At 39.0% G+C, this 26,009-nt stretch overlaps 1 protein-coding gene across 2 annotated transcripts in view; it reads left to right on the plus strand.

Annotated features, from left to right (window-relative positions):
* The window catches only part of Nmt (N-myristoyl transferase), a 338,957-nt gene that overhangs the window by 210,863 nt on the left and 102,085 nt on the right, over window positions 1-26,009 (plus strand). For both annotated transcript variants that reach the window (XM_089256021.1, XM_089256022.1), the window contains exon 9: window positions 6,985-7,056. In XM_089256021.1, the coding sequence (XP_089112147.1) occupies window positions 6,985-7,056 (72 nt within the window). The remainder of the gene's footprint in view (window positions 1-6,984; window positions 7,057-26,009) is intronic.

Consider the following 26,009-nt stretch of genomic DNA (forward strand, 5'->3'; position numbering starts at 1 on the left):
TAAATACTTTAACAACTTTTAAATTAAATTAAATTTTTTTCTTTTTAAATTTTTAAAATTATTTTAAATATTTGTTTTTTAAACTAAATACTTTTATTAAACAACGTTATCCACGTACGGCATTCACTCAGGGCCAGATTAAGACGTTTGAGGCAGGGTTGTCAAATTAGCTCTCCGGGTAGATACACATTGCTCCCCCCGTGCTGGGTTTTTTAGCCTAAAAAACCCGGGTTTTTTGGGGGGAATATTGTTTGTTTTCGAAGAAAATGTGTTGCTTTCAGGTTAAAAATTTAGTTTGAGGTTAGTTTATTTATTCCGAAAATTGCTGCATAGTGCAGTGTTTAGAATATGTATATTTTGAAATATTTTTAAGTGATTTTGTTAGGAACAAAAATGTGATAATAAATAATTTCTTGGAATCACAAACACACATTTTTATAATTCTTCTACCTTTTTTTATGTAAGCATTTAGGTATGAGGAGATTCACATAATAATAATATCTTTATTGTGTATTAGGCCAGAGCCCACAATGCAAAAAATTCTATTACAAAAAAGGAACGCTTGGTTGGACAACACTGACAAACATCTAGATGCAGAATGTAATATAGACGCTTTAAAAATAAATAAAACAAACAAAACAAAACAAAAAAAAATACAGGGCAGAGGGGGAAAAAACACACACACAGAATATAAATACGAGATGAACCATTGATGTTTCTCATTTCATGGCAAGTTTTAGTGTGGTTGTAACTTAATTAAGATTACATAAAAAAAAAAAGAACTGAAACAACGAATTCTTTCCATCTCGTAAAATATTGGATAAATCACACAACGATAATGATAATGACTGAGAGCCAAAAACTGTGAGACGTTGGCCAGCAAAATGACTGCAGTTTGCAATGAAGTGTACGAAATCGATTTCCCCACAATAATCACACCATTGACATCTGTTAGAAAAACGATTTAGGCCTCTAATAAAATTACAACGAGCTTGTAGTAAAATAGTCTGATATATGGAGTTTCCTTGAAAATTAAGGTACTCCTCGGGAAGAAAGAAACTTTTAATATGTTTATAATATGAGTTAAAATTGCTTTGTTCAATTCTATTTCGAAAACTGTCAACAAAATTTTCCGCAATTGTGTACGTGACAGATTCGAAATTGGCCTTGGACCACTCAGAGAAGGGTGTAGATAAACCAAGGTTATTTATGACATTCAGAAGGGCTTCAACACGGAGTCCCCAACCCACCTTATGATTAACACTCCAATTAAGGCAAAACATACTTAAATCGTTATTTGTCGGCCGAGTTAAACTGTATAAAAAATTCATAACTTTTTTATGATGGTGTGTAAATCAAATTCAGTGTAAATCAAATATGATGGAACATGAAATGGTATACTGTAGCATTTTTTGATAAAAGCCAATTGTATAGAATCAAGCATATTTGAGTTTGGGCCCCAGATCTCCCCTCCGTATAAGCCGGTCGGTAAGATCACAGAATCCATCAACTTCATACAGTCTTTTAACCTACTTAAACGCTTTACCGTTGCCGAAATCAAAAGTTTATCTATCCACATTTTCATACGAGCTTTAGAACTGTCGATATGTTTCCTGAAAAAGCTGTTGTATTGAAATAAAACACCCAAGTAGTTATATTGATTAACTTTTTCTATCTCTGATGCTATCAGATTTAGAATCTTTGTGGCCATTTCTAAAAACTATAATCTTTGATTTCAGTAAATTCACCCTCATTCCTGAAAGCTCGACAAAATATTCCAGCTTATTGATCAGTCGTTGAAGGCCAGATTTACAATCAGAAAGTAAAACAATATCATCGGCGTAAGCTAAGACCTTGATTTCCTTATTAGCAATGGACACTCCCGGTATATCTGACTCAGAAATGTCCATTAAAAAATCATTTAAATATATGCTGAAAAGCAGCGGACTTAATTTGCAACCCTGTTTCACGCCGATCTGTATGGGGAAAGGTGCAGAAAGGCCTCCATCACAAAGAACTCGACCATACATACCATCGTAAAGTTTTTTAATTGAATTCACAAACTTATAGCTCAATCCAATTTTAAAAAGCTTGAACCAAAGGGAGTCCCTGTCAATTGTATCGAAAGCAGCTTTAAAATCAATGAAAAAAAACATATAATTTGTGGCGTTTTTTAGCCGATGTCTTATGTATAACTGTATCAAGGATCAAAATGTTATCAAGTGTTGAAAAGCCGTGTCGGAAACTAGTTTGGTATGGGGAGAGAACATTTCTGTCGCTAATCCATTTGGATAAACGCGAATGTAGAATAGAGGTGTATATTCTGGAAGCAGCACATAATAACGAAATCTTTTTAAAATTACCCGGATCATATAAAGATCCCTTTTTATGTAGCGGGTATATTACACTTTCATTCCACTTCTTTAGTATATTGCCATAGTCGTAAAAAGTATTGAACATTTTAGCCAAATACTGCACAAGAAAATTATGTTTAAAAAGCTTAACGGGAATTCCGTCTATTCCTGGAGATTCACCCCTTTCGGAATATTTAAAGGCTGCGCTAATCTTTGTTTCAGTTATCAGTGTATTGAGGATCTCATCTCCCCAGTTTACGCAGTGATTGTACAACCTGTATACTGAAATGACTGTACTTCCTGCAGCAAAAATATTTCCAAAATATCCGGTCCAGTTAATATTTGACGGTTTAGAAGTTGCTTTTCCTGAATCAAAGCCCTGGATAAATTGCCAAAACTTCTGACTGTAGTTAAAACATGAAGGGTTCTCAAAAACTGAACATAGAAACATCATTTGTTTTAGTACAACAGATCTTCCTTGCTTCATTTCTTGCCTTTTTAAATGTGTCGATTTATTCGATGATTTATTCTTCGATTTATCCGCTGAAAATACTGTCGATACATTCCATGACAGTATTTTCAGCGGACTCCAGCATGACTCCCAATGTCCCGGTTGTTCGATGATGATGCTATTCTTCTCATCATACACGAAACATCGGTCATTCACAAACAGTTTATCGAACCTCAAGCGAAACTTTTCCTCAGTGCCCTTGACTTGCTCGGCTCCGAAATCGGACAGCTTACTACGGATTAATCTCATTCTCTGGCTGTAATCAGCTCTGACATAAAATCCTGCACCCTTAAGTCTATGAGAATTTGTAAAAATCCTTCTACAGTCATTTCCGTCCAGGAACCTGCCTATGACTGGTCGGCATTTGCCGCTCTGTCTCATACCCAGTCTGTGTATCTTTTCAATTTTCACATTCGAGACCTCTAATTTCTCGACACAAAGTTATAGTTTCCTCCAGCTGCTCTGGCGATTCAGTCAATTGCTCAGGAAAGCTGAAAAAAATAACATTATTTCTCTGAGAGCGGTTTTCAAGTTCATCCACTTTTCTCAAATTCAGGAGATTCACATAGAATATGTTACAAGAAATCTCAAACAGAAAATGTGACCTTAGTTTAACAAATATACCTAACATGTAATATGTGATAAGCATATCCACAAAAATTATTGTGTATTATAAATACACAATAATTTTTCACACACACAAATCCTGGTATAAATAAATTAAAGGCTCTGTGAAGAAGTAAACCAATGTATGCTTACTGAATTTTCATTCAAAAAATATTTACATGTTTGCATTACATTTTTATAAGTTTTATACAGGTACATCAGACTTTCATAACTGAAATATCAAGAGACAAAAATAACATTATCTCATAACAAAAAGAAAACAACTTAGTGGGATTCTTGAATTCAACATAGGTAATGAACACCTTCCAATGAAACAGAACAAAAAGTATAGTTTCTCTCACCGAAAATAAGACATAGGGGCCTAACCAGAAAATAAGACTTGCTTGATTTTTCAAGATGTGCATAATATAAGCCTGACCCAGAATATTTGCCTGTTAAAATCGTCAGCCAGATGAAGGCATTCTGTAGGTCTGCTATACATGACAGGTTTTCTTGTATAAAGTGATATTAATATACTATAATGTTATTGACATTTGTGTTTAATGATAATTCATTATTTTGTAGTTTTAAGTTCCCAAAAATGGCTAATTTGGACAAGTGGAAAACACCTAGAGTAATGAATCCTCAGAATGACTGCTACCTCCTCCTCTTAACCAGATCATTTTTTAGTTATTACTGCTCCTTTAAAAATATTTCAAAATTTAATTTAATGAAGTATGGATATTCTTTAACAGTGAGGAATTCAAGAAAAAGGGAAACACAAGACTTTAGCTCCTATAAGTTTGGGTTTGATTAAAAAAAAAAAAAAAAAACTTTATGGTTCTGGTTACATAGCTAAAGTTTTTATTTTTGATCCATCAGGACACTTTTGGATTCATTTTCTGCGGGGTTTGAAAAATTTGGAGAAAAAAAATTCTGGCACCATTCTGATTTCTCAGAATTTTCATTATCCAAATTCATTTATTTTATCACAATTTTCTTGCTACAGTTCTGTATACAACTCAAGGTTCAGATGCAATTACACAGAAGTGGGTGTGTTTGTGTGTAAACAATTATTCCCTTACAGTATGGTCAATTTTATTGATCAAATATATAGTTTAACATGCACTAAAAATGTAAATTTAGACATAATGTATAAGATGTACACATAAAGGACATAGGGTATGTACATTAGGGTGTTTCGAAAAAAAAATTTCCAATCGCTTATAGTGAGGAAAAGTTGCCTCCTTTTATAAAAAGAAAACTGATATTAAAAAATTTAAAATCGTTTGACATCTTCCGGTTTGTGCATGGTACTTGAAGTTTATGAAAATTGACGAAATTGAACATTTTTCTTAATTTTTTTAATATTACTTAAAATTGAATGATCGACACAAAAAAGTTTGTTACGCTTATTTTATGGTTCAATAAAGTAAAATAAATTAAAGCATCATTAATATTTCAATGTTTATCAGTCGCACAATGTGTTTGAAAAACTGGAATTGACCAAATTTTTGCAAGTTTCATTGTGCAGCTCTTCGCAATCTTTGTCAGGGCAAAATGACAGAGAACTTACCACGATGAAGTGGCTGCACATCGAGTTTCACCCACACCCTATTTAATCAACCATCCAAAGTAGGAGAGTGTGTGTAATTTACTTTGTAGTTACCAAAATTGGCTAGGATTTAGTGGTTTACAGTTTCTTCTCCAAGTGTTCACATTTAAAGTCTGACTTTTGGGAGAAATTAGGCTAGTTATCTCTATCTTCATCTCCACATACTTTAGTTGAGGATTCCGTAACAAGTCAGGCACATCTCTCGACTGCCTGAGTGGGACTGGAGCACATGTGAATTGCACGTGGGAAGACCACTACAGTGGATTGTTTGTCTACTCCATTTCAACAAACTCCCTTTCCATCATATTTTTCAGCATACAGATGGTGCACCCACAGGGCCAGAATATTTTTCTGGGTACATTGGATAACAGCTTACTGGGTTTGAAAAGCTCACTGGTGGAGTATGAATCATGAGATTATTTGATTCTAGAAGTAGCCAGAAAGATGCTGAGCAAAAACCAGCAGTACTGTATTTACTATACATATCCCAAGCAATAAAGTCGAGACATTGTCCAGAGGATGTGCCAATTCGAGATCCTGGTCCTCTGTCACGGTTTGACATCAAAAATAAAAATTATTTTAGTGACGCGCTAAACATGTTTTCTAGAAGTTCAGACATTGCTGTATTTATTTGAAGACTTACTTCAGTTAGTAATCCAGAAAGTCAGGCAGTCTTTTCTTGAATTTCTGCAGTCATCCATCTGAAATTCTCCAACAACTTTGAGGTAAATAATTTTGTTTGTTGTTTCAGAAAATTTCTCTTGATTGAAATTCTTACCTCTTATTTTCCTCAGCCAAATAACAAGTGCCTTGTAAAGCTTCAGAAATCTTGTTTTTCTGAAATATTTTTGGGATGGTTGAATGCCTCAAAATCCATTTGCCGCTGAAACAAACTTTTGCTAATCTTTGATGATAGTACTCTAAGTACTTTTTGGAATTCTATACACTTTGGCAATTTTGGTCTTTGTAAGAGCTTACACTTTAATTTCTTTCAAAATCTTTTTTCCTAATTTATTGTTGAGCACAATCTTCTCCATTTTGTTGAAATTGCAAAGAGAAAAATAGATAAACAGCATTTGGTTGAAGCGAAGCAGTCAGTTGGATCAACTTCCAACTGAGAAATTGCCTTGTCAATAAGTTATATACCATTTCTCAAACCACCAGTTTATGCAATCATAATGCACCAAGGGATGAAAATGCATTGTTAACACATCCTGACTTTACGGTCAACCTCCCGAACTATCGGATGTGGATTTTCATGTTTGTGACGACAAATTGGTGAACTCTTTACCCCCACCACTTGTTTTTTCTTTAGGCATGTAAAACATCCGAATTAAAGTTTATTTTTGGGTACAATGATCTCTGAGGAGACTGGAAGAATAATAGTGGAAGGAATATTAGTTCATAAAATATACAGTTATTAGAAATGAGAGTTCATAAAATAGAGTTGATTTTAACATTATCTCTATGGCATGCTGTTTGGACAGAGGACACGTTCATGAAAAAGTGTGTTCGCGTAAATTAAAGGTTCTTAAAATCGAGCGTTGACTGTAGTGTAATCTCAGCAAAAATTAGCTCTCATGTGCATAAAACTGTGGCCTGGGCCATGTTAAGACCGTCATGGGCCCCCCGGGCCAAGTGATTTTGATGAGGCCCTACCTGGTAAATTCTCGAAAATTTCAACCAGATCTCATTTTGTGAGGTTCCTTCTTCACTTGAGGCCCCCTGGGCCTTGCCCGGGTGAGCCCACGGCACTGATAAAAAATGGGTTAAGATGGCACTGATAAAAATGAAAAAAAATTAAGAATTGTGAGTAGTTGAAATGCTTTTCAAAGTTTTTTTCTTAACTTTTTGTTGCTATTTAAAATTTCATTCTGCTAATTTTCATTCTTTCACAGACTCCAAAAACACATGGTTTTCGACCTATCAAAGAAAAAGATATGAAGCAAGCATCGAAATTGCTCCTAGAAGTAAATTCTTACGCATTTATTTCTTCCATTTTAGTCATTTAATTATTTTTTTCCTGCACACTTTATTCAAGTTGTTTCAAGTGTATTAGCAACGTGAGCATATTTTAGCATCATGATATGTTTCCATGATTCCATGTTGATCGACACAAATTGAAGGACCGAAACCAATAGCTAAGTGCTTGAATATAAATGTGGAGGGGACATACCTGAAAAAATAATAGCATCAATTAGAGTTTTTGCTTTGACTATTTGCAACTTTTTTTTAAATCATATTTTAAATATGAACATTCTAATATTTTAAATCTTGAATATACTTTTCAATTTATATATATCATGGCAGCAAAAGAGTTCAGAATTTCAGGAAGTGATTTGGCTTACATGTGCATAAGTAAAGATGAATGGAGAACAAGCCAACCGCTGATTAATTGATTGAAAATATCCAAAACTTTCATTAGAAAAGGATTGAATAAACATTTATCAATAAAAAAAGTTAGCTTCAAGGTAAGAAAGGATTATGATGCCTTTGTAACAATAGTTAAGGAACCCCTGGGGAATTTGCCAAGCCCACCTCTATCATTCAATTTTGAAACATGTTATATATTTGTAGTTGTGTAATTTTATAATAGTCTCAGAGATGACACTGGACTTTAATTTACCTGGATTCCGGGACGCAGGTTATTTGAAAAATCTGGGTCCTTTTTGAATGAAAGTAGGTCCCTCTGAAGAAAAAATTTATCTTGAAAAAAATTATGCCCCAATAATTCACTGGTATTTCTATGGATTTTCTTCCAACATACCCCCGGTCTTTGATCACCTGCTTATATTTCTTCGTTGGGACTGAGCGGTGGGTCATGTTCGGAGTAAGAGAAGGTATCTGTGAATCAAGTAATTCATTTCTAAAAACATGTTCTATCCAAAGGTTCATTTACTTTCATTGTCTACTAGTAGGAAAAACTTGCAAAGAAGCTTGTAGTGATTAACGATGATAAAATCTATTCAATTTATTTATTAAACTAAAACAAATCACAAAAATCACTACATACGCATGGAACGGACATACACATACGCGACAACATGTGACACCTCAACCAAAACACTGAGTGTCATTCTAGACGGCTTTGACTTCTCTTCCAACCACAAGGAAAAATATATATAATATCCGGACGGCTTTAACCGATTCCCCACAGGTAGTCCCCCACCAGCGATAGCGAGAGAACTACCTGCAAGGCAATCTGAATCTGACCCGTCTACCTGAGCGGGTGGTCATGAAAGTTTGGTCCTCGTCACTGGAAATCTGTTGATCTTTTGAAGTTATTGTTGCTTGCTGATGCTTTGAACTTGTGGTTGCTTGCTGTGAAGTTGTTGTTGCTTGCCGTGAAGTTGTTGCTTGCCGTGAAGTTGTTGCTTGCTGTGAAGTTGTTGTTGCTTGCTGATCGTTAGAAGTTGTCTGTTGATGCTTTGAAGTTGTTGTTTCTTGTTGATCGTTGGAAGGCTTGTGGGCATTGAAAGGCAGGTCATCACCGCAGATGTAAGCCGGTTTGACTCTGTCTATGCTTACAGATACTGGTCGACCTTTTATTAGTATTTGGAACACCTTTTCTGATCTTGACAGTACTTGGTAAGGTCCCTCGTACGGAGGTTCTAGGCCTTTCTTCACTCTGTCCCTGCGGAGGAAAACATATGAGCAAGACAGCAGGTCCTTGCTGACAAAAACAGAATGTTTTCCGTGGCGAACAGTCGGTCTTGGGCTTAAATTTTCCATGGTGGTCTTCAACTGATCAACGAAGCTTGATGGATCTGGGTGATGACGACTAGGTACGAAAAACTCTCCTGGCAGCCGTATAGGTGCACCATACACCATTTCCGCAGTTGTAGCTTGCAAGTCCTCCTTCCAGGCGGCTCGAAAACCCAACAGAATCGTAGGAAGTACTGTTAGCCAGCGGTTAGTTGCATGAGCCTTGATAGCAGACTTAAGGTCTCGATGGAAGCGTTCTACTTGACCATTTGCTTGTGGATGGTATGATGTGGTCCTCTGGCGATTGGTTCCCAAGAACTTGGTTAGAGCCTTGAACAAAAAGGACTCAAACTGGACACCTTGATCTGAGGTGATTCTGTTAGGTGAACCGAACCGAGCAACCCATCCAGAATAGAAAACCTTGGCCACGGTATCAGCAGAGCTATCCGGCATAGGGAAGGCTTCAGGCCATTTAGAGAAGCGATCCACACAGGTGAGGCAATATGTGTAGCCTTCTGATGGAGGCAAAGGGCCTACAATATCAATGTGGACATGTTCAAACCTGGCATCAGGTGGTGAAAATTCCCCATGTGGGCTCTTCGTATGCCGACTCACTTTAGACTTCTGACAGTTAATGCATGTACGTGACCAAGTGGTCACGTCAGCCTTCAGTGCGGGCCACACGAAACGCTCTTGAACTAGTTTCACAGAGGCCTTCACTCCAGGATGTGACAGTCCATGCAAGGCAGTGAAGATGTCCCTACGCATCGAGGATGGAACCAGTGGTCGAATGTGTCCTGTAGAGACGTCACAGTACAGCTGAAGCTTTGATTCATCAACAGGAAGAGAGTGGATTTTCAAGGAAGTAGATAAAGGATTGGTGAGTAGTTGCTGAATACCCTCATCTTTGAGTTGTTCCTCTGCCATTCGTTTGAAGTCGGTGGGAGATGGTGTGTCTATGGAAGATATGGATATCCGAGACAATGCATCTGCCACAACATTTTCTGCACCCTTGATGTGTCGGATGTCTGTGGTAAACTGGCCAATGAAATCCAAGTGTCGAAGCTGACGAGGTGAGCATTTGTCAGTAGTCTGTCTGAAGGCATATGTGAGAGGCTTCTGATCCGTGTACAGGACGAATGAATGGCCTTCAACCATGTGCCTGAAATATTTGATAGCAGAGTAAGCTGCCAACAGCTCTCGATCATAGGCACTGTAATTCTTTTGTGCAGGAGATAACTTCTTGGAGTAGAACCCAAGTGGCTGCCAAGATCCTGACACACGTTGTTGCAAAGTTGCGCCCATGGCAATATCGGAAGCATCTACTACAATAGCCAAAGATGCTGCTGCCACTGGAAATGCCAAAGCTGTTGCATCTGCCAGATCCCGCTTAGACTTCAGGAATGCTTCATCGGCTTCTTTGGTCCAAACGATCTTCCTCTTATCGTTTCGCTTGGAACCCGCTAGAAATTTATGCAGGAGTGCTTGCGTCTCTGCTGCTTTTGGAACGAAGCGACGATAAAAATTGAGGAGGGCCAAAAATCGTCGGAGGTCTTTGACTGTGTCTGGCTTTGGGTATTGAGCGATGACCGACACTTTCTCAGGAAGAGGTGCAACGCCGGTTGCAGAGATCATATGACCCAAAAATCGAACTGATGGTTGCCCCAGAACACATTTAGCAGCGTTGAGGCGAACTCCGAATTCAGAAAAACGTTTGAATACTTGGCGCAAATGTTCCTTGTGCTCTTCAGCGTTTGTAGATGCCACGAGAACATCGTCGAAATACGGTACACAAAAGGTGAAACCCTGCAGCACCATATGTATGAACCTCTGGAATGTTGCAGCTGCATTCGATAGTCCGAAAGGCATGAAGAGAAATTCGAACAGCCCGAATGGTGTTGTTACGGCTGTTTTCGGAATATCCTCTTGTCTCACAGGGATTTGATGAAAAGCTTTTGCGAGATCTAGGGTGGAGAATATTTGTTTCCCCTCTAGCACCTGGAGACAGTCCTGGATGTGCGGAACGGGATATCTGTCAGGGATAGTTGCAGCATTTAGTCTCCTGTAGTCGCCGCATGGTCTCCAATCGCCGTTGCACTTGGGTACCATGTGCAGTGGGCTTGCCCAGCAACTTTGAGATGGTCGGCAAACTCCTTGGGCAACTAGATGATCGAATTCCCACTTGGCTGCACGCAGCTTGTCCGGTGGTAGCCTGCGAGGTTTTGATGCAACTGGCGGGCCTTTGGTCTCAATGCAGTGTTGGACGTCATGCTTAACAGCATTAAACGTTGCTACAGTCTCTGTCAGTTCAGGGAACTCGGTGAGAATTCGATGAAATTCACTATTGTCCCGGATGCATTTCACTGCTGGGGATGGTACGTCCGCACCAGCAATCTTGCAATGTGAACGAAGCTGAGTGAGTGGATCGATTAATTGACCGCGCCAAACATCTATAAGCAGTCCAAAATGCCGCAGAAAGTCAGATCCGATGATTGGACGTGAAACGGCAGCAACGATGAATGACCAATGAAATGCACGACGAAGTCCTAGGTCTAGTTTTAACAGTCGTTGACCGAAGGTGTGTATGGCAGTTCCGTTTGCAGCAAACAACTGAAGCTTGTCTGGCTGACGTCGGGAATCTTCTTTGCGTAGTGGCAGTACAGATACATCAGCGCCAGTGTCTATGAGGAACTGCACGGAAGATGACTGGTCAGACAGATATAGCCGGAAGCACTCGAGTTTGCCGTCACTCTGAGTATCGAGTGACGGCCCAACTAGTTTCCCTGCTGGTTGAAACTGCAAGGCTGGACACATTTGGTTGCTTTTTCTTTGAAACGCCAGTGGTACCAGCAGTGCTGGTAATTTCTGTCACGACTGCTGGAACGCTGACGAGATTCTCGGCGATTTCTTGATTGGGATCGAGCACGCGTTTCGAGACGCTGCAAACGGGAAGAAATGTCCATTAGAATGGTCTGCATTTGCGAAGCTTCAGCTGAAACCGCATGAATTGCAGTGGAGCTTTCCGCGGCGGCAAGTATGGCATCAGCCATTTCTGCCAATTTATCCAGGCTATCATTGGATATCGCTAGTATTTGCTGAGCATTTGTAGGCAGCCGCTGGAGGAAAAGAGACTTCAAAATATCATCACTCACCCGTTGCCCAGCTTTACTTCGCATTTCCAGGAGAAGGCGTGATGGTTTCCGATCACCCAGTTGCAATCCAGAAATTAGGTCGCGCAACCGCTGTTCCTCCGAGTCCGCATACTGCGTGCACAAACGGTGTTTTAGCGTAGCGTAAGATGTTGCGGTGGGTGGGCTGGTGATAATGTCCCCGACAACAGACAGCTCCTCTGGTTGCAAGGCAGATACGATGTGATGATACTTGGTCACCTCGGCTGTCACTCCTGCCAGAAGAAACTGACTTTCCATCTGCCTAAACCAGATCTCCGGATTTGCTCGCCAAAACGGTGGAGCTTTTACGGAAACATGGGCGATCTCTGCCAAACCAGTTGCGTTTTCATCTGCCATTTTGTTTTGCTTAAATCCTTTGGTTGCCTGTCCTCTTCACAATATAGGTCACCAGTTGTAGTGATTAACGATGATAAAATCTATTCAATTTATTTATTAAACTAAAACAAATCACAAAAATCACTACATACGCATGGAACGGACATACACATACGCGACAACATGTGACACCTCAACCAAAACACCGAGTGTCATTCTAGACGGCTTTGACTTCTCTTCCAACCACAAGGAAAAATATATATAATATCCGGACGGCTTTAACCGATTCCCCACAAGCTCATTAGCACTGAGAATTAAACCTATGGAATTCCGCACATGTAATACATCTGAAACAAATATACAGTTGATCCCACTTATAACGTTTCTCCCATTTAGAACTTTTTTCCACTTAGTACAACTTAATTTCGTGGTCCTAACAATAAGTAATTCTTATTGAGATTTCCTGTTTAAAGTGTTTTCCTAATATTTACAATGTTTTTTATGACGGTTTTTGAAAAACGTTATAAGCAGGATCCACTTTAATTAACAGTTGAAGGCACACATTTATATATTTACTAATAATCAATGTATAAATTTCCTTCTGATTGATTTTACATTTTGTTAAAAATATCTTGGCATTTTCAATATCTTCTGATCAAATTTAAAGCTATTCGATATTCTCTCTCAGACACTTATCTCTTCTGATTCGCTATTCATACTTTGGTTTTCCTGGTAAAATGATTTTATTTTCCTTCCCTGATGTTCCACCATTCTGATTTGTCATCATTTAACTGCCACATATTTTCACACCTGAATATGGGAGCTACACCAGATTTGCGTTGGAGAAACTTAACAATGTGCTTATGTGTGTGTGCCCAGCATTTGACGTGTTTTGTGTTCAGTAGGTGGTGCCATCTATCTAGCACTGCAATCATACTTTCTCAAATGGGGCAAGTACACATTTTGGCACACCCATGTAATGTAGAAAAGAAGCAGTTATAAAGGGTGAATTTGGTGCCCTCCCCTCTAGTCCAGAGCCCAGGACACTAGGCCCGCCTGTCCCACCCCCTCCCAGTAGCGGCCCTGCATCTATTCTCCAAACTGGTAATGCATGCATTTGAAGTTCAATGTATGCATATTTGTGTTGTAGGAAATTTTAAATCTTTAGAAAATCACATTTTTAGCCGATTATCATTGCTCAATCGCAAGTTCCAAACACGGATTTTCACCCACCAAAAGCAAAATTTGGGTGAGGTTATAAGAGCCCTTTTCCTTTCCCCCCCCCCCCGACGATCAAAAATGAAAAACATTGGAATAAAAAAAAAATTTATACTATCTGTGAAGAATTAGATCCTTGTGCCCCTCCAAAAGCCGATTCTGTTTGCACACCCATGATTTTAGCGATGCGAAATGGTGACTACCGCATAGCAGCTAGGTGAAAAAACTGTTTATATTCAAGGTTGAGTTGTTACAGATTTGGTTTTTTTCCCATGATATCGGGAAGGTTTTACAATTTGAACGGGTGTTCCAATCCTTTACGATTTAAAGAAAAAAAACGCGCACTCGCAATATTGTAGGAACAAGACGAATTTACGCCGTATAGACGCGGTCTTTCAATGCCGGCAGATAGCCGCGAAAGTACCGTAATTTCCCGTATATAACTGGAAGGGAGAAAATCTGCAGTGAAATAAAAAATCAGAAACTTCTGTACACTGCCCCTCGTTCAGGGAAGCAACCAGATATCCTTCATCTTATTTTTCGACAACCCGCCTGTATATCAATACAGTATAAGTAGTAAAACCAATTTTTCAAGGTCGCGCGATCATGATACACGGTAAAAGGAAAAAAAAGGGAAAAGGTTGGGGAGGTTTTTCTCTCTACTTTTTTCGTATAACTAGGAAAGAACACATCCCGGAGGACGCGTGAACAAAATTTGTATGCGTCCTTTTCTGAAATTCCGGGTATTTGACTCATTATAATGCGTAACACGTCAATGGCATCTCTGAGTTTGTTATTTTCTCTTCTTACCTCTTTAACCATGCATGGTTTGTGAGTCTGTGATATTTTCATTATCCATAGACTGGAAAAATGAGTGATCTTGATCATGTCACCATTTTCTTCATTGTTCTTGTGTTGCCACATTGATATTGTAAAATTTCTATAAAATTCAATGTTGGTTTGTTACACAAATTTGTATTCTGTTTTTTCATTGGTTATGTTTTATATATATTTTTCTCAGATGGTCGGTTCCTGGCAGGGGCGGTCTTAGAGCAGTGCGAACGGTGCAATTGCACCAGCGCCAAATGAGAAGGGGTGCCGAAACACGTTAGATATACATTACTGAAAAAATATTTTAAGATATGTCTTTAAAAAAATAACTACAAAATATACACAAAAAATGATCAAGATAAGAAAAAGAATTGGTGGTTTGAGTGTATATAATATTACGGTTATTTTTTGAAAAGGAAAAAATCGATGGGCAGTGCACCTATATAAGTACAGTACATAGCGATTTTGGTCAGATAAAAATACACACTGTCTCGCTCGAGCTCTTCTCTTTTCTTTCTCTTTTGTTGTGCTGTAAAAATAAAAATAATGGAGGAATCACCCTCGATCACCCAATTTTTCTACTAACGCGAGCAAAAGTGTTTTCCTGTGTTATGGGGAGTATTACAGAAACTGGCAGGTGTCCTCCGATGTGGGAAAATTTTGAGCCAGAGGCCTTTCATACCTCTTTTTTCCCGACTTGTATTACTTGTATTAAAAACGCAGAATCGAATCACCAACACAGTAATGTATTTCAAAAAAATATTGAATGAATATTTTTTTAAAAAATGAATGAATTAATACCTATGATTTGCTGACCATTTCAAATAGAGATTTTGCACTTCAGCCTCGTTCCTACCTGTCACACGAGGAAAAACAAAAATGTGCTCACACGAGAAAATCCATGCACTTTGGCTCCGCAATCACTGGCGAGTCTGGAGACTGGCCAGACTTTCCTATTAGTTCAACCAGGGGAAGCTTGGTGGCACTGGGTGTGCTCTAGAAGGGCGTCAAATCCAAAGTGAAAGGGCGGAAAAAAGATTAGGAAAATTATTTGTGCAGATGTAGGAGGGCACCAAGTCTGAGGTAGAAAGGGCGAAAGAAAGTTAGGGGAAATGATTTCTGCCTACTTCAGGAGGGGCGTCATATCCTAAGTGGAAATGTGAAAAAAAAATTGGGAAAACCTTTTTATGCCCGCTCTAGGAGGAGCGTCAAATCCGACGTAAAAGAGTGAAAGAAATTACAGAAAATGATTTCTGCTCGCTTTAGGAGGGGCGTCATATCCGAAGTGGAAACGCAAGAAAGGAAAAAAAATGAGGAAAATTTATTTGTGCCCTCTAAGAGGGGCGTCAAGTCAGAGGTAAAAGGGCGAAAAAAATGGGAAAATGATTTCTACCTGCTCTAGGAGGAGCGCCAAATCCAAGGTAAAAGGGCAGAAAAAAATTTGACATGATATGTTATGACATAAAATATCGCTGTTCCTTTGAACGCATCAAAACGAAAAGATTGAAACAAAAGTTTTTTTAATTAGGGGAAGTCAGGGACACATAAAAATAGGTCCTGCTCGGCTAGAGATTTTGTCTTGAGCTGCCCCCAAGTGCAACGTGTGTGTGTGTGAAATTGTAACAAACCGTACATACACAACTGAACAACTTTTCGGAGTTTCACGGATCTTGTTCCAGATACCCGGTGAGTAACGGTAAAGCTTCCTATGAGGCTCCTAGACAGTATCTCTGGTAAGGTGTGACCACAATGGGACTTTGAAAGGACATCTTTTTGCTTTCAAGAAACTAATGAGGAACGTATGTTGGAAGTTCAATTTGATTTTTTTAAACAGCTTTGTAAACAAGATTCCACAATCATGACCCCCCCCCCCCCCCCCAATTCTGTTTTTTAAACTAAAAGAAAGTGAGGTGCAAAATATATATTGCTCTATTCCATTGGGATCGTTGTCTCTAAAATATGCTTCACGGCATTGTTTTACACCTTGGTAAGGTACTAGGTGGAAGAGCAATGATACTCGTGCGTGTCTCACCAAATAGATTTATTAATTAGTGTGCTAGTTTATTTAAATATGCAATTTTTCCACTATGTTATATATTTGGGAATACGAATCATTGTGTGAACTTGATCAATCTAGCTGCCTGTAACTGTAAGGTAAGCTTATATATTATGATTTGAGGCACAGTGGGATTTTGAGGCACACAAGATTGGAAACATATTGGATTGACACAGCGAAACAAGAAAAAAAGAAGTTCGGGAACTAGAGTGATTTTTATGACCATGTTTTAGGAAATGGAAAGCTAAAATATGAAAGAGAGAAATGTGAGATTTTCCAGGAGCAGATTGAGTGGTCTTTTGTTGTCATCAAAAGGAGATGTATAAAGAACAGTTGGAAGTTGCGATTAGCTGAGCAAATTCGAAATAATAGAGCCATAGATTGAACTCCTTTTTCAGAACAGTTCGCTCTGCATAAGTGGAGAAGTCAACAGTATAAGTTCTTTCTTTCAAAAGTTGAGGAGGTTGATAGTCATCGATTTAGAACCAATACTATAGGAAGCTGGACACAGCCATGTCTGTTGAGTCAGAAGATAGGAATGTAAAACAATTGTTATTTCCCCGTTTTTTAAGACTTTTCATGCGGGGTTGGACAATTGATTGCTGTTCAAATCTAAAAAAACAATAGTGTATTTACGTATTGCGAGGGACTGTTGATACTTCAAAATCTTGAGTGCCATTCTTATTATAATGAATTATCTCTTGAAAGGTTGGGTCAAGCTCAGTACATTTTTGGAATTGCTTCAGTTTCCTCTCACTAATAGGCAGTGATTTGGAAATTTCATGTACGACATGCAACATTTCTGGATCGTCTACATCCGTGTCTTTAATGTAAGCCCTTGACAATGCATCAGCAATATGCATTTGACAACCTGGCAAGTATTCAATAGTGAAATCATACTTAAGTAATTTGAGAAGCATTCTTTGTAATCGATTTGAGATCTTGCCGATGAGCTTATTTGAACTATTGAACTCAATGGTTTGTGGTTACTTTTGACTAGTACTTTGTGGCCATAAATCAAGTTGTGAAATTTTTCAAATGCAAAGACTATGGCAAGTAATTCTTTCTCAATCTGGGCATAGTTTTTTTCAGTTTCTGACAGGCTCCTGGATGCAAAAGAAACTGCATAACCTTTTTGCAATAAGCAAACATCGAGCCCATCTTTGGAACTGTCGCACTGAATAACAATAGGCAAGGTGTCATTAAATACTTTCAACACTGGAGTTGAACTGATCAATCTTTTCAGATTCACGAAGCTTCGATCTTGCTCATGGTTCCACTGAAATTCAATGTCTTTCTTTAGCAGTTCTCTTAGAGGAGATGTCACAACAGCCACGTTTGGAATGAACTTCGCTAAAAAATTAACCATATCAATCAATCTCTGTATGTCTTTCTTGTTGGAAGGTTTTTCAAACTCCTTCACGTGGCTTGGATCAGCTTTTATTCCATATTTAGAAATTAAGAGGCCCATATACTTGACTTCATTAACTCTAAATTGAAACTTATCAGGGTTGAATTTCACATTGCTTGTTTTTCCCCTTCCTAAGACTTTCAGCAAGATTTGATCATGTTCTTTTTTGTCATCTACTACTATCAAGTCATCGAAATAGATCTCAACTCCATTTATGTCACTAAACAGTTTTTGATTGGCTTTTTGAAAAACCTCTGGAGCAGAGCTAATTCCAAATGGCAACCTTTTAAATTTAAACCTCCCAAAAGGTGAATTGAAAGTGCGTAGTTCTGAACTGGCCTTGTCCAAAGGTATCTGCCAAAATCCTTCTTTCAAGTCAAGCACAGAATAAAACTGTTTACCTTCTAACTTACTGATAATTTCATCAGCTGATTTGATAATGTGATGTTCCCGCTTTATGGCCGCTCCGCTTATGGTCTCCCGCTTGTTGAGATTTCTGGGGTCAAGACAAATTCATAATTTCCCATTTGGTTTTTCTATTATTACTAGGCTATTGACCCAATCAGTTGGTTTGTGAGCCGGCGATATTACACCGGATAGTGCGTCCAATGTTTCGTTCCACAGCTCGTCCAATTTTGCCCAATTTTTTATACAGCGACTGGGGTACTCTTCTGGGGGCATTTATCACAGGCACTACTTTATTTTTTACAACTATGTTATGAGGGTGTCCCGGAAATTTTTCCAAACCAGTAAATACACTTTCATATGTTTCAATGGCCTTTATTTTAGAATCAATAGCCTTTATTTTAGAATCAATAGCCTTTATTTTAGAATCAATAGCCTTTATTTTAGAATCAATAGCCTTTATTTTAGAATCAATAGTTACAAGATCTATCAACTGTATAAGATTCAATTGTTTGCACGCTTCTAAACCTAGAATAGGTTTGGCCTGAACGTCAACAATTACAAAAGGGAGCTTCAGCTTGGAACATTTTTCAGTATTACAAGATAATGAAATGACTCCTTCTGGAGTTAATTTGTGATTGCCATATGAAACTAGAACAACATCAGTTGGCAATAAGTTCTGTTTACATTCAACGTTTAGAGATTTGAATACTTTCAGTGGAATGATGTTGACTTGTGCCCCAGTATCAAGCTTCAATTCCACTACTTTTCCTTCAACTGATATAACCTTTAGCCATTCATTTCTGGAACTGATAATATTAATTTCCAAGATGCTGTCAATGTATAAACTTTCGATGCCATTGTTACTGTATGGAAGGTAGTTGTTTCTGTGAAGGACCTCATCAATCCGTCTGCGATTACCAGCAGATTGTGGCTTAGGAAAACAATTTTCATTGCACATTACCACAAAGTGATTTTTCTTTTTGCACAGATAGCACAACTTATTGAATGAAGGACAATGTCCTCTCTTGTGTTTTCAACCACAAGAATTAGTTTTTCTTGGACATGAATATACTTTTACTAGGGGTTTAGCCAGAAATTTCATTCGGGGGGGGAGGGGGGGCAAATTGATAGAACAATAGATTTAGCCATCTTTTTCCTTTTTTTCTGTCATTTTTTCACATTTCGGGGGGGGGGGGGGCAGACCCTCAAGGTTCCCCCCCCCCCGCGTTACGGCCTTGACTTTTACCTCTAGACCTTATAGCATCAGCTTCAGGACCCACGTGAAGCTCATGGATTTTCTCCATCTGTCGTTGGCTAATCTCACAAGTACGTATGCTATCAACTGTTTTGCTTACTGTAAGATCAGGTTCTCGAAACAGTCTTTCTTGCAGATTAGAATCACGGATGCCCAAGACAATCCTATCCCGAATGAAGCTGTTTTCTTGCTTTTCAAAGTCACATGAGGCTGCCATAGCTGCCAACTTTTGAAAATGAAAATTAGGGAGATTTTCGCTCATACCCGTATTTTATACTGAAACCACTTCCTAATAAATACAAAAGGGATATTTCCAAATAAAATAGGTATTTTCCATGCACAAAAGTTACAGCATAGGGAATAAAATCCCTACTCAAAAATTGAAGTCAAATAAAATAGGGATTTTGTACATATGGAAGTTAATCCCTTGGGAATAAAATCCCTACGCAAAAAAAATTATGGCAAAATGAAATTAGTGGTCAAAACTTCAATGGTGATGTAAAGAAATATATATTATGTTCAATAAAACGATGTGAACAAACATTCTACGCGAATGACCCCAAAATCATCGGAAAATGAAGGGGAAAAGCGTCAATTTTTGAAGAACACTGACTTTTTGCGACACTTGCTTGAATGTTTTTTTGATTTCACATGGGTGATGTCAGTCTTTCCACCACGGCCGATGTTTATGTCCGTAACACAACTTGTGCAAAAAGAAAGTCAGCCCTTTTCTGGGACATTTGATGAAAGCAACAGTATTCATGTTTTGGTATCGCATGTACGCAACATCAACAAAAGAGCAAGTTCAGACCACATGCGCATCACTATAATCTTCATTTATTATCCAGGACTATTGGCTGCTAAGCTATTTCCTTGCATGATAAGACAAACAACTTTTCTTGTTACCATCAGACAAAGCGGCTAGAGATTCTTTTACACAGCTTTGCATCAGAGGGTCTGTAAAACTTCCTGAAAAAAGAAATTTTCCCATTTACGGCGTGTGACGTCATTTCAAAAGGGGGGAAAAACAGAGGCAAGACTTTTTGCCCCGCAAGAAATTCCTTAGGGATTGTTTTCAGAAGCGAGAATTCTTTTTAAATGATGTAGGGAATTTTTACGGACAATTAGGGATTTTTTGTGATTTTCGTAAAAATTCGGGAGGTTGAGAGATGAAGCTAAAATTTGGGATACTCCCTGAAAATTCGGGAGACTTGGCAGCTATAGGCTGCCAAAGTTTTCAGTTGAGTAAGGTATACATCTATACCTTGGTTCTCTTTCTGAGAACATGAAAATAACTTAAAACATTCGAACACAACGTTACGTCTAGGAAAACAATATCTATCGAACTTTGCTAAGACATCATCATATTTTTTAGCACTTTCAGCAGCTGCATACTGGAATGTATTAAATACATTCACATCTTCATCACCAATGAAGTTCAACAAAATTGCGATTTTAACCTCATCAGGCTTCTCAATCTTCTCAGAAGCAAGCATGAAATTCTCAAACTTTTGTTTCTACTTCACCCATTGATCAGAGAGGTTTGTGGAGCTGAATATCAACTCTCCAGGTGGCTTCAATGTCTCCATTGATTCAACTTTTAAATTCTAGAACACAACAGTTCCCAGCAGCTCCACAGCACCAGGCATCTAAGAAGCAATAAGAGTGGGACCTATCTCAATTCATCTTAGAAAGCTCTTCTTTCCTGACACCATGTCATGCACCTACTAATAAGTTGACACTATACAAGTCAGTTTGTTTCATTAGTTTGGTTATCTAATCAGACTAATATATATACAATGTCAGGGTTAACCTGAACCCCTCTCCAGGACGAGCTGTTAATTCCCAAAAGGCACAGTGATACGATTGGCTGGTGAGGGAGTGACGTAGCATGAACTGACTTATCAGTTTATCATATTTGGCAAGAAATCATACTTTTTCATCATTGAAACAAGTCGCCAAGATGACTTTGTGTTGCTATCTTTTAAGCCAGAACACTGTCGGGAAACCTTATGACCATGTACTCTGTATTTTACGTGACAAAATTACATAGAACTCTGAGAAAATTTAAAATTTCCTGTTATCACGTCATTTCTAGTGAAAGTACGCATTTTGTGGATTTTCGTCCCTGGGAGAGAGAAGTTTTTATCGAATCGTGAAATTTTAATTCTAGTGAAAATTTCACACCTCATTTTGAGATATTGGATGCATTCAATACCACTGTGCTGTTGTTACATTACGCATGCTCATCCCATGGTCCGCGGGCCAAATGTGGCACTAAGAGGGATCTGATGTGACCTGCGACCTCAAACTTAATTTTGTAAAAATTTACAGATCACTTGAATGATCCGCCACACAGTTCACACTTAAACGGTTGGTGGCACAGCACTTAATTAAGTGCTACACTTAAGGGACTCGTGGGACATTTACAGAGCACTTGAATGACTCTTGGCACAGTTTAACATCACTCAAGTGACCAGCGACATATACACAGTTCACTTGAACGACCTACGGCATAGTTCTAGAACACTTGAGTGGACCCGACATATTTCCAGATCATTTAATTAATCCGCGGCACATTTTATATCACTTAAGTGGCCCGTAAAACAGTTCACACAACTCAAGTGGCCAGTGGTACAATTCCACAACACTCAAGTGGCCCGCGACACATTTATAAATCACTCAAGTAACCCACGCTGTATTTACAGATCAATTAAGTGGTGTGCGGCACAGTTCCAGAATAATTAAGTGACGTGTGGCATAGTTTCAGAGCACTTGAACGGCCTGCGATGCAGTTTCACATCACTCAAGCAGACCTCGCAGCGCTCCTATTTTTCCTACTTTTCCTATTTTTTAGAAATTTCCTCCTTTTTCCTACTTTCGCCGCAATCGTCCTTTTTTACCGCAAATCTCTAATACTATTCCTATTTTATCCCCCTCTCCCTTTTGTTTACAGCCGAAATCTCGCTACGAAAATTCCGAGAAACTGCAAAATGTCACTGCTTTCCCTCCCTTTTTGACGTGTTTTATTCATATCACAACTCTCTACTAAAAAAAAAAAAAAGAAAAAAATTTCAGTTCCACTGGAGAGGGGACGACGAGAGACAAGCGTATCTTTTCGCCGCCGCGCACGCCGTAGCCAAAGTGCTAAAAACTGAAGTTCGGTGGGGAAAGCGAATCTGTTTAGTACATAGTTTCCCAACCTTTTTTGTTCCATCGCCCCCTTCCCCTTCTCCAGAAATTTTTTTCTCCCATCGTCCCCCCCCCCCCCCCAAATGCAATCTAACCCATAGGAGCCTATGTTATACCTGTAGCTTCTACCGTCCCCCTGCTACTTTTCATCGCCCACGTTGGGAATCACTGGTTTAGTAGATCGGTTGCCGTAAATAAGAAGGCGAAAAAGGAGGGAAGAACAGGCTCTATCCATCCATTCCATGAGAGACTAGGTTTCTCTCTGGGATCCCGTAAGGAGCGTTCATCCCTGAAGCCGGTTTTTTCCTAGGAGTAGGCTTTTTGTGGCGCGTGAACCGAACTGGATCATTTCGCGTCGGCAGAAATGTGTTACATAATCATGTGCATGATCCAAGCATGGCGCTTTGAAGGGAAGGGAAATAGAATAACACGAAAATAAAGAGAAAATCGCTGAAACGCGTGGCATACACGATTCTTAACTTCTCCAGAAACAGTCCGCCAATCACACCCGACGTAAAGGGCTGTCGTGAGCCTTATTGCACTCTGTAGGAAAACGTAGTAAGAAAATTGATGAATGGACGGCATGTCGCGCACTGGGCGATTCACGTTGCGCCCAGCACAAAAAACCTGCCTCTAGGAAAACCCGGCCTTAGGTGACAGAGCTCGAGCCATGTCTGGTTTTACAGGAAGAAGGGGGGGGGGCGGAAACCACCTTTTTTTTTACCTTCAGAAAATAACTTTCGGGTATCTTTATTTGGGGTTATTCAAGTATTACGTCATCGAGGGGTGATTTCCGATTTGCTGACTTTTGATGAGGGGGGGGTGTTTGACATCATCACGCCGCTTGAATCATGAAATATGTCACAAGTCACTTGAATGATCTGAAAGTGCATAGCGGGTCACTTTAGTGGTCTGGAAATGTGTCAAGAGCGCCACTACAATAATCTTTAAAAAATGCATCTTGCCACTTGAAGTGTTAATGTATCGCAGACCATTAGTTGATCTGTGTGCTGCAAGCGAATCAAGTGATTTCGAAGCATGCAGAGGGCCACTCAAATGATCAAATGTTCCTCCAGCCACATAAAGTAATCTGCAACTGAACTACGTGCCACTTAAGTGAACTGGGGGTTTGCCGCTGGTCGCTCAAGTGATTTGGAAATGTGCTTGAGGTCACTTAGGTGATCTGGATATATGCTGTTGGCAGCTCATATCTAGAAGTGTGTCGCAAGCGACTGAAGTACTCTGGAAATGTGTCCCACTTAAATGATTTGATGATCGTTCGTGGGCCACTTGTGTGGTTTTGTTATTTGTCCTGGACCACATAAGATAACTCCGAGAGCCACAGGTTATCATGTGTGTTTTAAAAAAATGTGTATCTTTGGGAAAAAAACAGACATTCATAAACATATACAGGCCAATCGTTGTATCCTATTGTAACTCCAGGAGGTGTTACATCAAGGGTGTTCAACATTCAGTAGAGTGTGGGCCATTTCATTGATTTTGAAATGTGTAGCGGGTCACAGAAGCTGACCTGTAAATATTTCTGGATCAATTGAGTACTTTGAAACTGTGCCGCAGTGATATGTAAATTTTCCGTGAGTCACCTAAATGATCTAGGAATGTGCCGCAGCACACTTAAAGACTGTGGAACTGTGGCGCAGGTTGCTTCAGTGATCTTTAAAAGTTTCATGGGTCGATTGAGTGCTCTGTAACTGTGCTGTGGTGATCTGTAAATATGCTGTGACATATTTACTCATCAAAGAATGTGCCGCGGGTCACTTGAATGACGTGTAAATGTACACGGGTCACTTGAATGACGTGTAAATGTATGTGGGTCACTTGAATGACGTGTAAATGTATTGGGGTCACTTGAATGACGTGTAAATGTATGCGGGTCACTTTTAGTGGTCTAGAACTCTGCCGTGAGTCACTTAAGTGTAGATGAACAATATCGCAGATTACTCTAGTGATCTAGGAATGTGCCACAGGTCACTTAAGTGAAGTGGAAGAGCAGCTCGTGTAACTTGAGTAATCTGGAACTGTGACACGAACCACTTGAATGACCCGAAACTGCAGGTTCTCTAGAACGATCTGGAAATGTATCGCTTAGTTCATTTTTTGCAAAATTAGGTTTGAAGCTGGGGACCTCAACAGATGACTCTGGGGCCAAATTCAGCCTGTGGGCAATGGGTTAAGCATGCATGTGCTACATTTCTATGGCACTTAGACGGGTTTTTTCTTTCTCTGAAAAGTACAGGGAAAAATGGATCACGATCATTAATTGGACTTTTTAAAGTAACAGTAGAAATTTGAGTAATTTCTTTTTAGTTTTGCTGTTTACTTTGTTTTCTATACCTCATTCTGTGGAAATGAAAGATTTTTAAATTCTTTAGAGAGAAAGAGAGAACTTGAGTTTCTTAAAATATCAATAGATAATACTATAATTAAAATATATAAGGTGTGAATCTCAATGGCACAACATTTTTAAATTCCACAATAATTTGGGAATTCAGTTTTTTCCCTCCTATTTTTTTCCTATTTTTCCTACTCTTTTTTCAAATTTTCACTTCTAGGCCTGCTCAAGTTACCCATGGTCTAGCTCTAGATCACTCAAGTGGCCTCCAAGGCACATTTCGACATGAACTAAATGGCTCGCGACACATTTTCAAATAAATAAAGTGGCCCACTCTCCCCCAAAGGTTGAGCACCATTGCATAAGGGTAATTGAAGCGAGAGGGGTCCATGGAAAAATTCCAGTTGGTCCGTGTAAGCTTGGAAGTGAAAACATTTTCATCATTATTCTTATCAGTGGTGTTTTAACAATAAGAGAGCCACTAGATGGACCCCAGGGGGGCGAACAGTGGTCTGGTGCCACGGACCAGAGGGGATGCAAATTTCATCCTTTACCTTCACCTTCAACATTATAAGGGGGTGCCCAAGCATTTAGTTGCGACTCTGCCTAGGGCCGTAGCCAGAAATAAATTTCAGAGGGAGGGGGCAACAAAAAGTAATAGAACAGACGATTATACCATGTTATTACATATATCTTGGCTATTTTCTTACATTTTGAGGGGAGGTGGAACCAACCACACCCCCACCCTCCCTCGTTACGGCATTGATGGACAATTGAAGAGGCTTTTACTGATTCTCAAACTTTTTTCTTGAAAATTTGTAATTTTCATAACTACACAATTTGCAGTCCTTGTCTCATAAATTTTGAACTACGTTTTTTTTTCCATTCATTCTAAAATTTCAACAATGAAGTTTGAAATTAACTCTCACATTAGCTTTTAATCACGTATCTCTTTTATCTCAATTCTGCATTTTTATTTATTGTATGT

The sequence above is a fragment of the Pholcus phalangioides genome, unplaced genomic scaffold (genome assembly GCF_987345545.1).
Source record: "Pholcus phalangioides strain wild (caught in Gottingen) unplaced genomic scaffold, Ppha-v1.0 ptg000004l_1, whole genome shotgun sequence".
NCBI classification, from domain to species: domain Eukaryota; kingdom Metazoa; phylum Arthropoda; class Arachnida; order Araneae; family Pholcidae; genus Pholcus; species Pholcus phalangioides.